This window comes from Bos javanicus, chromosome 19 (genome assembly GCF_032452875.1).
Source record: "Bos javanicus breed banteng chromosome 19, ARS-OSU_banteng_1.0, whole genome shotgun sequence".
Classification (NCBI taxonomy): Eukaryota; Metazoa; Chordata; class Mammalia; order Artiodactyla; family Bovidae; genus Bos; species Bos javanicus.
The window spans coordinates 25,189,413-25,203,366 of record NC_083886.1 but is presented as its reverse complement, the minus strand read 5'-3'; the positions used below and the strand labels follow the sequence as shown (position 1 = coordinate 25,203,366).

At 41.7% G+C, this 13,954-nt stretch overlaps 1 protein-coding gene across 1 annotated transcript; it reads left to right on the top strand.

Annotated features, from left to right (window-relative positions):
* The first annotated feature begins 5,417 nt into the window (after nucleotides 1-5,417).
* Nucleotides 5,418-6,533, top strand: LOC133231578 (olfactory receptor 1D2). The gene has a single exon (XM_061389941.1). It carries the CDS (start codon nucleotides 5,467-5,469, stop codon nucleotides 6,400-6,402), a length of 936 nt encoding a protein of 311 aa, XP_061245925.1. The 5' UTR covers nucleotides 5,418-5,466; the 3' UTR covers nucleotides 6,403-6,533.
* The last annotated feature ends 7,421 nt before the right edge of the window (nucleotides 6,534-13,954 follow it).

Genomic DNA, 13,954 nt, shown 5'->3' with positions numbered 1-13,954 from the left:
TGGCCAGATGTGCTTAGGGTTGGGGTCACCGGGGAGTCACCATGGTGCACCTTTCATTCTCAGGTCAATTTGGGGGGTCTTGGGATGAGCCCATCAGTTCCTCCCTTCTCACTGAAACTCTGTTTTCTGATAGACAAGCATCCTCTTCAACTTGAAGCCTCACTTACATACTGTGAGAGATAAATGAGCTCATTCACAGTATAGAACCATAGGTGAATGACATGAGTACCAAATAGCAGATGTGGGAAGCTGTACATGCAAAAAAGTCTCTAGAGAATGCCCTAAGGATTACTCCCACTTTACTCAAACACCAAAGGACCACCACAAGACTACTCTATAATTTGGAATCTTAATGGTAAAAGAGAAATGAACCATCACTCACCTCCACCAAATCTTTGAATCACCTCTGAAATGATCACTGTCATGCAGCCTGTTCAAAAGCCTTCTGTGAATTACTTTCCCTCTGCCAACCCCTTTGTAGGCAGAGCACTTAAGTCTTCTGGAATATAACCTGACGTTTCTGCCTCTTTTATATTTTCTAGCTCCTGAACTGAACAATCCACAACCCTTTGCACGTGAAGCCACAATAACACCTTCTTTACTCTTCTCTCCTCCATGTACATAGCACGAGGACAGCCGCACATGAGTCTCCACCTTGATATTCTGGGTCATTTCTTTCAGACAAGGTGGGCTGAGGCTGTACCTAGGTGAGTGGGCACAAAAGCTATGTGCAGGATGGAGTCAAGACTGGAGCCACTGATTCTTCTTAGTTCTGAGAGCAGGGTTTCCTACTGAGCCGGGGGAGGGGGAGGGGAGGTGTTACTCAGAAATATTGAGAAATGGTAAAGAATAGGACTCCTTTTGAGCGCCACCCCCCCAATAACATCATCTCTCCATCCACTTACACAGGGCTTTAAGGATGGCGGAATGTTCTGACATCCAGCGTTTCAGATCTTTTCTAAACGCACAGTGAGGTAGGCATTTTTTGTTTTGGCTGTTCTGGGCCTTCGTTGCTGCACACAGGCTTTCTCTAGTTGAGGCAAGCAGGGGGTACTCTCTAGATGCAATGCGCAGGCTTGTCATTGCTGTGGCTCTTGTTGCAGATCACAGGCTCTGGGCACACAGGCTTCAGTAGTTGCAGTATGTGAGCTCAGGAGCTGTGCCTCGAGGGCTCCAGAGTGCTGGCTCAGTAGTTGTGGCACACAGGCTTAGTAGCTCCTGCCATGTGGGATCTTCCTGGATTAGGGATCGAACCCACGTCTCCTGCACTGGCAGGCAGATTCTCAACCACTGGACCACCAGGAAAGTCTGAGATAGGCATCTTTACTCTTGTTTAATGTGTGGTAGAGTGGCTAGGCTGTGGACTCCAGAGACACAGGATGGGACTCAAATCCCAACTCTGTCACTAACTCGTAGAAGGAATCTGGGAAATTCATTAACCTTCTAAGTCTCAGCACCTCATCCACAAAATGGGGTAATAAAAACAAACAGTATTGGTGTGCAGACTAAATACAAGAGACAGATAGATAGATAGTCACAACACATTATCTGAGCAAATAGGGTAGTGGTTTGTTTGTTTTTAAAAAAAGAGTCGTATGTGTTACTTGGGGTTTAGACATAAACTTCCGACTCATCGTCTCAAAATGACAGTGTACGTATGTCTATGTTACTTTCTCCATTTGTCTCATTTTTTCATTCGCCCATTTTCTCTCCTTCCCCCACTGTGTCCACAAGTCCATTCTCTAGATCTGCATCTCCTTTCTTTTCCTGAAAATAGGTTCATCGATACCATTTTGTAGATAGCTGGTGAGAAATTACTATATAACACAGGGAGCCCAGCCCGGGGCTCTGTGATGATCTAAAGGGGTGGGATAGGGGAGGGGAGGAAGGCTAAGAGGGAGGTGACATATGTATAATTACAGTTGATTTGCATGGTTGTATGGCAGAAACCATCACAACATTGTAAAGCAATTTCCCTCCAATTAAAAAATAAATTTTAAAAAATCTCAAAATGAAATGCTAATTATTACCCAATATGTAGGATAAGTTCCAAGAAATGCAGCAGAAAAAAGTAAAATGAAAGTAGGTTCTCATTAAATGATGTGACACATAATTTTTTAATTGGAAAAGACATTACAACTCAGATAAATCAACAAAGGAGAAACATCCTTCACGTTTCAAATTTTAAAAATAGCAAAATATGAATAGATGTTATCTATCTTCCCATAGTGGAATACAATGTAGTTCCTAAACAGAGTTGGTAAATTTTAACTTCAAGAATAAAGAAAAAAGTATGCATGTAGAAATATAGTTTATTTAAGGAGGAAAAATATGTAATAAATTACAATTTTGAATTGGAGAAAGCTCTTCATCTCATTGTCGACTGAATAAAGATGACTAGGAAAAAAAGTATGCTCACTAAAAATGTTGACAGTAGTTGCATGGCAGAATTTGGGATGATGTTTACTTTCTTTTGATTTAAATTTTTCTGTATTGCTTGACTCATTCACACCAGAATTTTTGTTTATAATCAATAGACTGCAATGTATTACAAACTATTTTGGGAAAATGAATTCCATGGGACTTCTTTTAAAATTTACATCTGAAATTATTGAAGAAATTTCAACAAATTCCAGATAACAGAAATAGACAATAAGTGAATATAAGTTTAAGGTGGAGGATAACACAAACAAATCATATCAAAAAAACCCAAATCATACAAGGATGGCATATAAAAAAATAACAGAATAATAGATAAACCTCATTTATAAATGTGACTACAATGGTCTAAATTAAACAACTAGAAATCAATTTCAGTATTTTATACCAGGATTGGAAGTGTTTCAATATTATCAGAGCTATTAATGTAACAGACACTGAAAAGTCATTTGATCAGAAATGAAAATACATAGATAACTATTAAAATAATGTTACCAAAACACAAATAAAAGCATAGTTGTGAGGGACTTCCCTGGTGGGCCATCAGTTAAGAGTGCCCACTCCCAGTGCAGGGGGCATGGGCACGGGTTCAATCCTTGGTCAGGGAACTAAGATCCCACAAGCCAAATAGTTACTAAATATATACATCTTCCTGTGCTTAAACATTTTAATGATCCTCACTGCACTTAGAATAAATTTTTAAACTCATAATAAGGCTCTGAATGACATGACTCCCTGCTTACCTGTACAATCCCATATCTCACCACTCTGCTCTCCAGCCAGCCCGAACTATATTTAATTCCTTAAATACAACAAAAGTACAGCTTGGGTTCTTTGCACACGGAACTCTCTTTCTGCAATGCTTTCAACATTTCATAGACTGACTTTTTTTCACCCTTCACATCCCAAATAATAAAAATATCAAATATAAACAGTTGTTATCTATCTCCCTAAAGTATAATTCAATGTATCTTATTTACAAACTCTTATTTTTTGAATTTTAAAAATTTTTATTTCTTACATATTAAGTTTTCAAAAGGAAAAAATACCCATTATGCTATTTTCATCCTCAGTATGCCTGAAAGGTATTCGGTAAGAAGCAAAACATTGATCCCATGTGTGTATGCTCACTCAGTTGTGATCGACACTTTTGCGATCCCATGAACTGTAGTGTAGCCCACCAGGCTCCACTGTCCATTTCCCAGAATACTGGAGTGGTTGCCATTTCCTTCTCCAGGGCACCTTCCCAATCCAGAGATCAAACCCACAGTACCTGCATCTGCTGCACTGGCAGGCAGATTCGTTACCACTGCGCCACCTGGGAAGTCCATTGCTCTCACATTTCCCCCTAAATAGACAATTGTCTCAATGCCATTTACTAACTAATACAAAATGTATCTCCTGGTAAAAGTGCTCCCATAATAATCAACTAAACCCTCCATGTTATTTGGCCTGCATTTGAGTTTCTGTCCAATTCTATCAATCTGTTTATTCCACCAGTATCACACTATTTCAGAACCTTTCATATTTGGCAGAGGAAGAATCTCCTTATTATTCTCTTTTCCAGCATTTTCCTTATTCTCACACTTATTTTTAGATTAAAGTTAGATGAGAATTTTCTTTCTCAAAAAAACTGTTAGAATTTTGACTTCAAATGAGTTAAAATTTACATTAATTCAGTAGAATATGTATCTTGGGAATCTTAATATGGTTACCCATTTATTGATTTTTATCATATGCTTCTCTGGAGAATTTACAGAACTTGACTGATCCTTGTTAACATGTTGGGGGGTAGTGAAGGGTCCTCGTTCACAGGCTTTCCTCGAGTTGAGGTGAGTGGGGGCTACTCTCTAGCTGCAGCGTACAGACTTCTCATTGCGGTGGCTTCTCTTGCTGTGGAGCACCGGCTCCAGGTGTGCGGGCTTCAGTACTTGTGGTTCTCAGACTCCAGAGTGTTGGCTCAACAGCTGTGGTGCACGGGCTGAGCTGCTCAGTGGCATGTGAGATCCTCCCAGATCAGAGATAAACCCGTGTCTCCTGCATTGGCAGGCGGATTCTTTACCACTGAGTCACTAAGGAAGCCCTGATTCTTGTTAACATTTTTACACATGGGTTTTTTCAGTTGTTGATGTGGATTTCACATTATATTTTAATCTTATTATTCATGAGTATTGTTATTGTCAGAGAAGGCAATGGCAACCCACTCCAGTACTCTTGCCTGGAGAATCCCAGGGACGGGGGAGCCTGGTGGGCTGCCGTCTATGGGATCGCACAGAGTCGGACACGACTGAAGCAACTTAGCAGCAGCAGCAGCAGCATTGTTATTGTACAGCAATAATAAGGAATATTTCTTGAGCATTGACTGCAGGCCAGCTATCTATGTTAAGCACTTTACTAATTTTATTCTCACCTTAACCCATTTTTCACATGAAGAAATGGGATCTTAAAGAGCAAGGTAACTTGCCTGACGTTTCAGAGTTAGAAAGTGTCAGAGCCCAGACTTAGCTTCAAGTGTTTTGAAATCCCTTTCTATTTCTAGTAGCATTTCAGTTGATTGTTTTAGATTTCCTGAATATATCATCATATCAGCAAATAATGGTAATTTTTACATTTCCTTTCTAATATTTTTACCTTTTTCCCCTTTGTCCAATTGTGTAACATCAGTTTTTTTTACTGAAGACACTTGTTTTAAATATCATTAAATCTACAGAATATCACAACATACTGATCTTTAAGCACATCAAGAGAGTTGTAACAAGATGTGGTTTAAAATAAGACATAGGCATTATTCCTACTATATTGAATATGCCAGGCTAGAACTTGCCAGAATAACTAAATTGTATGAAGATTTTCCATGTCTTATTTTTGTGTTTGTTACATTGTCTCTGATAGCAAAAAAAAATGTATAAAATTTGGCTTAAGATACTGTTCATGTTAGGAAAACAGTTGATTTTGCTTATTTTAATGCTTGTATTCATTTGAGGGCATATGGTAAACAGCTGTGTTGTGTTGCAGTAAGTTGGGGAAATGGATGGAAGCAACCATAGTAGAGTCTCTGAGTTCCTGCTCCTTGGGCTGTCGGAGAGTCCTGAGCAGCAGCGGGTCCTGTTTTGGATGTTCCTGTTCATGTACCTGGCCACAGTGGTGGGAAATGTGCTCATCATTCTGGCCATTGGCTCTGACTCCCGCCTGCACACTCCCATGTACTTCTTCCTGGCCAACCTCTCCTTCACTGACCTCTTCTTCGTCACCAACACAATCCCCAAGATGCTGGTGAACCTTCAGTCCCAGAACAAAGCCATCTCATATGCAGGGTGTCTGACCCAGCTCTACTTCCTGGTCTCCTTGGTGGCTCTGGACAACCTCATCCTGGCCACAATGGCATATGACCGCTATGTGGCCATCTGCCGCCCGCTCCACTACACCACAGCCATGAGCCCTAGGCTCTGTATTTCACTCCTTACCCTGTGCTGGGCACTCTCTGTCCTCTACGGCCTCATTCACACCCTCCTCATGACCAGCGTGACCTTCTGTGGGTCCCGGAAGATTCACTATATCTTTTGTGAGATGTATGTCTTATTGAGACTCGCATGTTCCAACACCCAGATCAATCACACAGTGCTGATTGCCACAGGATCCTTTATCTTCCTCACCCCCTTGGGGTTCATGGTCATGTCCTATGTCTGGATTGTCAGAGCCATCTTCCAAATACCCTCAGCCTCTAGCAAGTACAAAGCCTTCTCCACCTGTGCCTCCCATTTGGCTGTGGTTTCCCTCTTCTATGGGACCCTTTGTATGGTATATCTGAAGCCTCTCGACACCTACTCCATGCAGGACTCAGTAGCCACAGTGATGTACGCTGTGGTGACCCCCATGATGAACCCTTTCATCTACAGCCTGAGGAACAAGGACATACACGGAGCTCTGGGAAGATTTTTCTTAGGAAAGTCTTTCAGAGGTTGACTTGAGGATACATTTGGAAACGACATTACAGTGGAGATTAGGAATTTCCTACACCATGTCCAAGGCATTATCCTATGTGAGATATAGGATAGATTTAGCTCAATATAATCTCATATGTCTATGATGAAAAAATAGACAAAGTACAACCCAATGTCCACCAAACCTGACCAGCTTTGACAATAAATAAAGTACCACTAACGAAAAAAGGCAGGTTTGATCCCTGGGAAGATTCCCCTGAAGTTGAAAATGGTAACCCACTCCAGTATTCTTGCCTGAAAACTTCCAGGGACAGAGGAGTCTGGTGGGCTCCAGGCCATGAGGTTGTGAAGAGTCGGACATAACTGAGTGACTAACACACACACACCACACTAATAGTAGAAGTGTGCAGGATCAAATCCTTCAACTTGCGCTAACCTAGGATTACAGTCCCAGCCTTATCCAGATATGCCCAGTTATGGCTCAGTGGATCTCACGTGTTCACTAACATACATTCACTCATATTCTTCTGAACTCAACTTCTCTAAGGAGCCTGCTGCCTTCAAGCCATTTATAGAATACACCTGATAACACAGGCACTGTAGGGCCCTGAGTGAGGCCGCCCCTTCCTGATGCTCTCTCTGCCAGACACTGCTCCCACTGCTTCAGTTCTGACCCACAGTCCCTCTGGACACAGTCCCTGGTATTCAGGCAGGAATAGAAAGAGATTTCTCTGTTTTGCTCTGGGCTGATTTTTATCCCCTGGACTCCAAAGCCATACTACATCACTTGCCTTTTTCCTGCATTTTTTTTTTCCTCTGAGAGAAATGAGACTTTGTCCTCAGGAAGCCCATCCTGCCCCTTATTTCTGCAGCTCTTCACCTTCCATCTCTTCTTCATTACCTCAAAACAAAACTCTCAAACATTTCAACACATGCTCACAAACAGGAGTGGTAGTGGAGGGAGCAGAAGGGGAGGAGGGCATTTTGAGATCCAATCTCTGTTTAGGTTCTATGATTCGGATGCCAATTCTAATGTGTGTGTGTTCTGTCCATACCACTAAGCAATTCTCTGACACCAGACAGGGGTCCTACAGTTCCTCAATGAAAACAGTATGTACCCAGAGATGTCCTCAGATGCCACAAGTTAAGGGCTCACCTCCCCATCCCCACCCCAGCACTTCAGACGACAATCTCAAGTCCAGGTTGTCATCTGTGCTTCTGACTGACCAGCTATAGACAGGAGGTTCCTAAGACCCCTTCTTTGGGCTCAATTAATTTGTTAGAGGTGCTTACAGAACTCAGATAAAACATTTCACTTACCAGACTACCAATTTATTATAAAAAGTCATAACTCAGAAACAGTCAGGTGGAAGAGACTCACAGGGCAGGGTATGTGGGAAGGGGCATGGAGTGTCTGTGCCATCCCTGGGTGCAGCACTCTACCTAAACCTCCAAGCGTTACCAACCCAGAAGCTGGCTGAACCCTGTCCTTTGCAGTATTTATACAGACTTTATTACATAGGCTGCTGCTGCTGCTGCTAAGTCACTTCAGTCATGTCCGACTCTGTGTGACCCCATAGACGGCAGCCACCAGGCTCCCCCATCCCTGGGATTCTCCAGGCAAGAACAGTGGAGTGGGTTGCCATTTCCTTCTCTAATGCAGGAAAGTGAAAAGTGAAAGTGAAGTCGCTCAGTCGTGTCCGACTCTTCGAGACCCCATGGACTGCAACCTACCAGGCTCCTCCATCCATGGGATTTTCCAGGCAAGAGTACTGGAGTGGGGTGCCATTGCCTTCTCCTATTACATAGGCATGACTCATTAAATCACCAGCCAGTGGTTACTGATTCAACCTTCAGCCCCTCACTTCCAGAGATTGGGGTGAGGACAGTGAGACTGAAAGTTCCTAAAGGGGAACGAAATCCAAAAAAGAAGGGTTATACATATACACTGGAGGAGGAAATGGCAACCCACTCCAGTATTCTTGCCTAGAGAATCCCATGGACAGGGAAGCCTGGCAGGCTATACAGTCCATGGGGTTACAAAGAGTCGGACACGACTTAGCAACTACACAGATATGCATACATATAGCTGAGTCACTCTGCTATCCAGCAGAAACTAACACAACATTGTAAAGCAATTGTATTCCAATAAAAAAAACTAATTAATAAATAAAAATATTTTTTAATGTGGAACAGGAGGAATCCATTGCTATAGGAGGGTAATCATTACAAGTGTGATGGAAACCTCTTTAGCTCTATCTTCTAAACAAACACCTACAGTATCATCCACAAATCCCACTCCTCCATAGGGATGCCCAAGAGGAATATGCAGCTTCACTATTCACAACAGCCAAAACCGGAAACCACAAATCCCCATCAACGGTAGAATGGATTTTTTAATGGCTTATTCACACAATAGAACTCTATACAGCCATGAAAATGAAAAGTCTACAACCACATACCGCAAAGTGGACGAACCTCACATACATAATGTTGAGTGAAAGAGGTAGACAAGAAAGTGAAAAAAGTGCACCCATTTAAATAGGTGCAAAAATGGGTAGAACTAACTCATCCTTTTAGGATCAAGGAAGTGACTGCCCCTGTAGGAACAGCGACCAGCAGAGGACATGACAGGATTCCTGCAGAGCTAGTAATGTGTGTGTGATCTGACTGCTGGTTATTCATGTTGGTTCAGTCTGTAAAAAGTCCTGCCTAATCTTCCATTCTTGGTTCTGTATGCTTAAACATCATAAACATCATTGCTTCTCATGCTGTGTCTGACTACTATATTGTCTAGAGTCTCTGTGGGCTTCCCTGGTGACTCAGACAGTAAAGAATCCACCTGCAATGCAGCAGACCCAGATTCAGTACTTGAGTCAGGAAGATTCCCTGGAAAAGGGAATGGCTACCAACTCCAGTATTCTTGTCTGGAGAATTCCATGGACATACAGAGGAGCCTCTGTATGCCTTTCAGCTGTTAGTTCTTGCTTTAGGAATCTTATTTCTTTGTGTGTCTGCTTATCTTTGGTTTTGTGCCTGATGTTATGATTGAAAGTGTGATGAAGAGAAATATTTGAGGTCTAAGGTGATGTTATTTTCCTCCAAATACAACTTTAAAAATTTTTTCTGATGCAGTACTTGGAGTCACTAGCAATCTGGGATCATCTTAATCCAAATATAGTCCTTGAGACTTTCTGAACCTCTGATGATTCAAAGCCAGGCTGCACTCTATGTGAAGTCTTCTTTATTTCTGGCTTAATCCAATCCTAGAAAACTTTTAAGATTTCTGCCCAAGGTAGAATTGGTTTACTCTTTGTAAATAAGATTCATTTCCCAAGATCTCTGCTTATAGATATTAACATTGAAGCAATTATCCAGGTTCATCTCAACAAGCTGTCTTGGGACTACCTCCCCAAGGCCTCACCAAAGCTGATAAATAAGTCTGATGTGGTCTCAGTTCAGCCCCTTTACTTATAAACTCAGGATCCAATCATCAGTTCTTGGGTTCCCCATCCTCATCAAGGCATGAACTGCTTACCTGTTTTCTCCTTGTTTGCATGGGCTGATTATTCAGACATCAACTGCCCTGCTTCCCACCTTTAGCCAAAAGGAAGAGTCATCAAGTCCTATTCAGAAAGCAATGTCTTAGGTCCTTATATATCCATCCTGACTAAAATTGCATCCTACATAGGATGAAAATGTAGGTGACAGCACCAGGGAACTCTGAGACCAGCAGAGAGCCGTGGGTAAGACCTGGTCATTTCTGGCGTACGCTCTCTCTTTTCTCCCTTTCTTATTGTATCTCTCTTCTCCATGTTCTCTCTCACACAACATACTCACATACTTGAAAGTGTTCATATAATCTAACCACTTCATACTTAAAGGTGATGTAATCATCCCTCCGGGACTTCCCTGGTGGTCCAGTGGTTAAGGATCCGCCTGCCAATGCAGGGGACATGGGTTCGATCCCTGGTCCAGGAAGATTCTACATGCCAAGAGGCAGCTAGGCCGGTGCACTGCAACTACCGAGCCTGTGCTCTAGAATCCTCAAGCTGCAACTCCCGAGGCTGTGTGCCACAACTACCGAAGCCCAGCACCCTAGAGCCCACACACAGCAACTAGCGAGTAGCCCAACTAGAGAAAGTCCACATACAGCAATGAAGACTCATAAATTAAAAAATAAAGTGGTGTGTACATGTCAAAGAAAAATGAACATCCCTCCAATTTGGTACTTAATGCAGGAGATGTAAGAGACAGAGGTTCCATCCCTGGGTTGGGAAGATCCCTTGGAGGAGGGCATGGCAACCCAATCCAGTATTCTTGCCTGGAGAATCCCACTAACAGAAGGCCCTGGCAGACTACAGTCCACAGGGTCACAAAGAGTCGGACACAACTGAAGCGACTCAGCATGCATGCACAGGTTGCAAGGGTTTTCCTGGTGGCTCAGACGGTAAAGAATCTGCCTGTAATGCAGAAAACCCAGATTCAATCCCTGGGTCTGAACAATTGGGACGATCCCTTGGAGAAGGGAATGGCTACAGTTCATGGGATCGCAAAGAGTTGGACATGACTGAGTGACTAACACACACACACATATAGAGGTTTCAAAGTGTCATCACATGCCCTGTTGAATATAGTTCTCAAAACAGCAAAGAAGTCTTCACTGGCGCAATGAGAAGGCTCAGAGAGGTTGCATGTCCACTTCAAGATCATACAGTTGGGGAGCAAGAGAGAACAGGAGGCCAGCTTTCCAGCATCATGTGCAGAGTCCTTTTCCACACTCTCCCCATATTCTCCATTCTCCATCCAGCCACACTGCACTGAAGTTTGTGTCTGTATGACCACTTGACCACACAAGTGTTTAGAATCTGCTGACTCTTAAACAGACTCAGGTCAATGTTTCCCAAAGTGCACAGTCAGAATCATTGAAGGCTTGCTGAAAATGATTTCATTCTCAGAGCAAAGTCCTAATAAACACCTTACACATACATATCTATGTTTCCATCTGATTATATTTCAAGATAAATCCATAAAACTGGGTGTCAGTGCATGCATAGTCGTGACCGACTCTTTGCACTTCCATGGATTGCAGCCTGCCAGTCTCCTCTATCCACAGAATTTTCCAGGCAAGAATACTGGAGCGGGTTGTCATTTCCTACTCCAAGGGCTCTTCCCAACCCAGGGATCGAACCCACATCTCTGGTATCTCCTGCATTGGCAAGCGGGTTCTTTACCACTACTAGGACTGCTCAAAGGGATACCCTATTTAAGAGCCTATGACATGGAATGTCAAGTTTCCTTCTAGAACATTGTTCTTAATTATTTCTTTTCATCAGATATAAAACTGCCTATTCATCCCATCTTTTGATAAGTAATGTTTGTTCATGTGTTTAATGACTTGGAATTTCTTCTTTTATGAATTCCATGTTCCAGTGGGGGAGGGGGTGTGGTAATTTTATTACTGACTTAACTAGATCTTTCTCTTTTTAGCATTTAAAGCCTCTGCATATCGCATTCATGGCAAGAATTTTTCCTTTCTGGCATTCTTGTTTGTTTGCATTTTGTTGTTATATTATGGTGTTTTGGTGAAGGAGGTCTTTTACTTTTATGAAATAAAATATGACATAATTTTTCATTGTATTTTTCTCCTTCGATGCCATCCTTTGAAGACAGTTCCCATATCAAAGCTTTTTTTTTCTAACAAAACAACGTAATAGAGAAAAATAGAAATGATATTCACTTCCCTCCTTTGCAAATATCCCACTTCAAAATAATCAAACAAATTTAAAAAGTAATTTAAAAATTGAAAACCACTCTGGCGAACAGGTGACATCATAAATCAAGAACTTAAGAGGAATCATTGCATGAGGTGGAGCAATGGGCTTGGATTGAGGGACAAGCTGTAAGGTGTAAAAAGACCCAGCAGATTTAGTACAAAGTTTTTGCCGGGAAGAAAATGGGTGGTAATTCTCATCAATGCAGTCCTAAAAAATCAATAAGTAAGGAACAGCAAGGACTGGGGATGAAGCAGTCAGTGGGACAGGAAGAAAGACACCCTAAAATATGTCAGGAACTGCCCCAGGCTCAGAGCTAAAAGGCACTGACTACAACTTCAATCTCATGGCTCCCTTTTATGAAGACAATAGGAGGCTGAGGAAAAAGATGAAAAAAGAATCTAAAAGAGAGTGGATATATGTATATGTATAACTGATTCACTTTGCTGCGCACTTGAAATTAACACTGTAAATCATATAATTACTCTAATAAAAAATTTAATAAAATAATTAAGAAGAAAAAAGTTTAGAATGTTTCCATCACATCCAAAAGAAAGCCTGTATTCTTCAGCTGTCTGCTTCTTACCCATCACCCTTCTCTCGTGTGTAAGCAATCACTAACTTACTTCCTGTCTCTATAGATTTCCCTATTCTGGCCTTCCATATGAATGGAATAATATCATACGTGGTCTTTGGTGACTGGCTTCTTTCATGCTTTCAGGGTTCATCCATGCTGCAGCATGTACTAGTACTTCATTCCTTTTTAGGGCTGAAAAATGTTCTATTGTATAGATGTGCCACATTTTGTTTATCCATGCCCAAGAAACAGACACATAGATTATTTCTATCTTTGGAGCATTATGTGTGTATTAGTTGCTCAGTCATGTCTGACTCTTTGCGACCCCATGGACTGAACCCCACCATGCTCCTCTGTCTGTGGGATTCTCCAGGCAAGAATACTGGAGTGGGTTGCCATGACCTCCAGGGATCTTCCTGACCCAGGGATGGAACCATCCCGCATTGCAGGCAGATTCCTTATCGTTTGAACTTATAATGCTACGATAAACATTCATGTACAAGTTTGTATGTGGACCTATGTTTTCATTTCTCTTGGGAGATACCTAGAGTGGAACTGCTGAGTCATTTGGTAACTCTGTGATTAGCCTTTTGAGGAATTGCTAGACTGCTTCCAAAACGGCTGCACCATTTTTCATTCCCATTGGCAGTATAGAAGTGTTCTGATTTCTTTACCTCCTTGCAAAGGCTTGTTATTTTCTGAACTGTTTATTATCTGAATTGTTCCTAGAGGGTGTGAAGTGGTGGCCTTCATTTGCATTTCCCTGATGACTAATGATGTTCAGCATCTTGCTGTGTGCCTATTGGCCATTTGTATATCTTCCTTGGAGAAATGCCTTCAGAATCTTTGCCTGCTTTTAATTGGGTCATTTTTCTTTTCATTATTCAGTTATTAGAGTTCTTTATATATTCTACATGTAAATACCTTATCAGATATATAATTTATAAATATTGTCTGCCACTGTGGAATTATTTGTACTTTCTTGATACTGTCATTGGGAGAACAAACATTTTTAATTTTGGTTAAATTGAATTTATTTTTTCTTCTGTTGCTTTTGGTGTCATATATAAGAATTCTTTGCCAAATCTAAGGTTTGAAGATTTGCCTATGTTTTTTTCTGAGCCTTTCAGAGGAGGCTGGTGGGGTACAGCCCATGGGGTCGCAAAGAGTCGGACATGACTGAGCAACTAATACACAGATATAATGTTAGCTCTTATATCTTT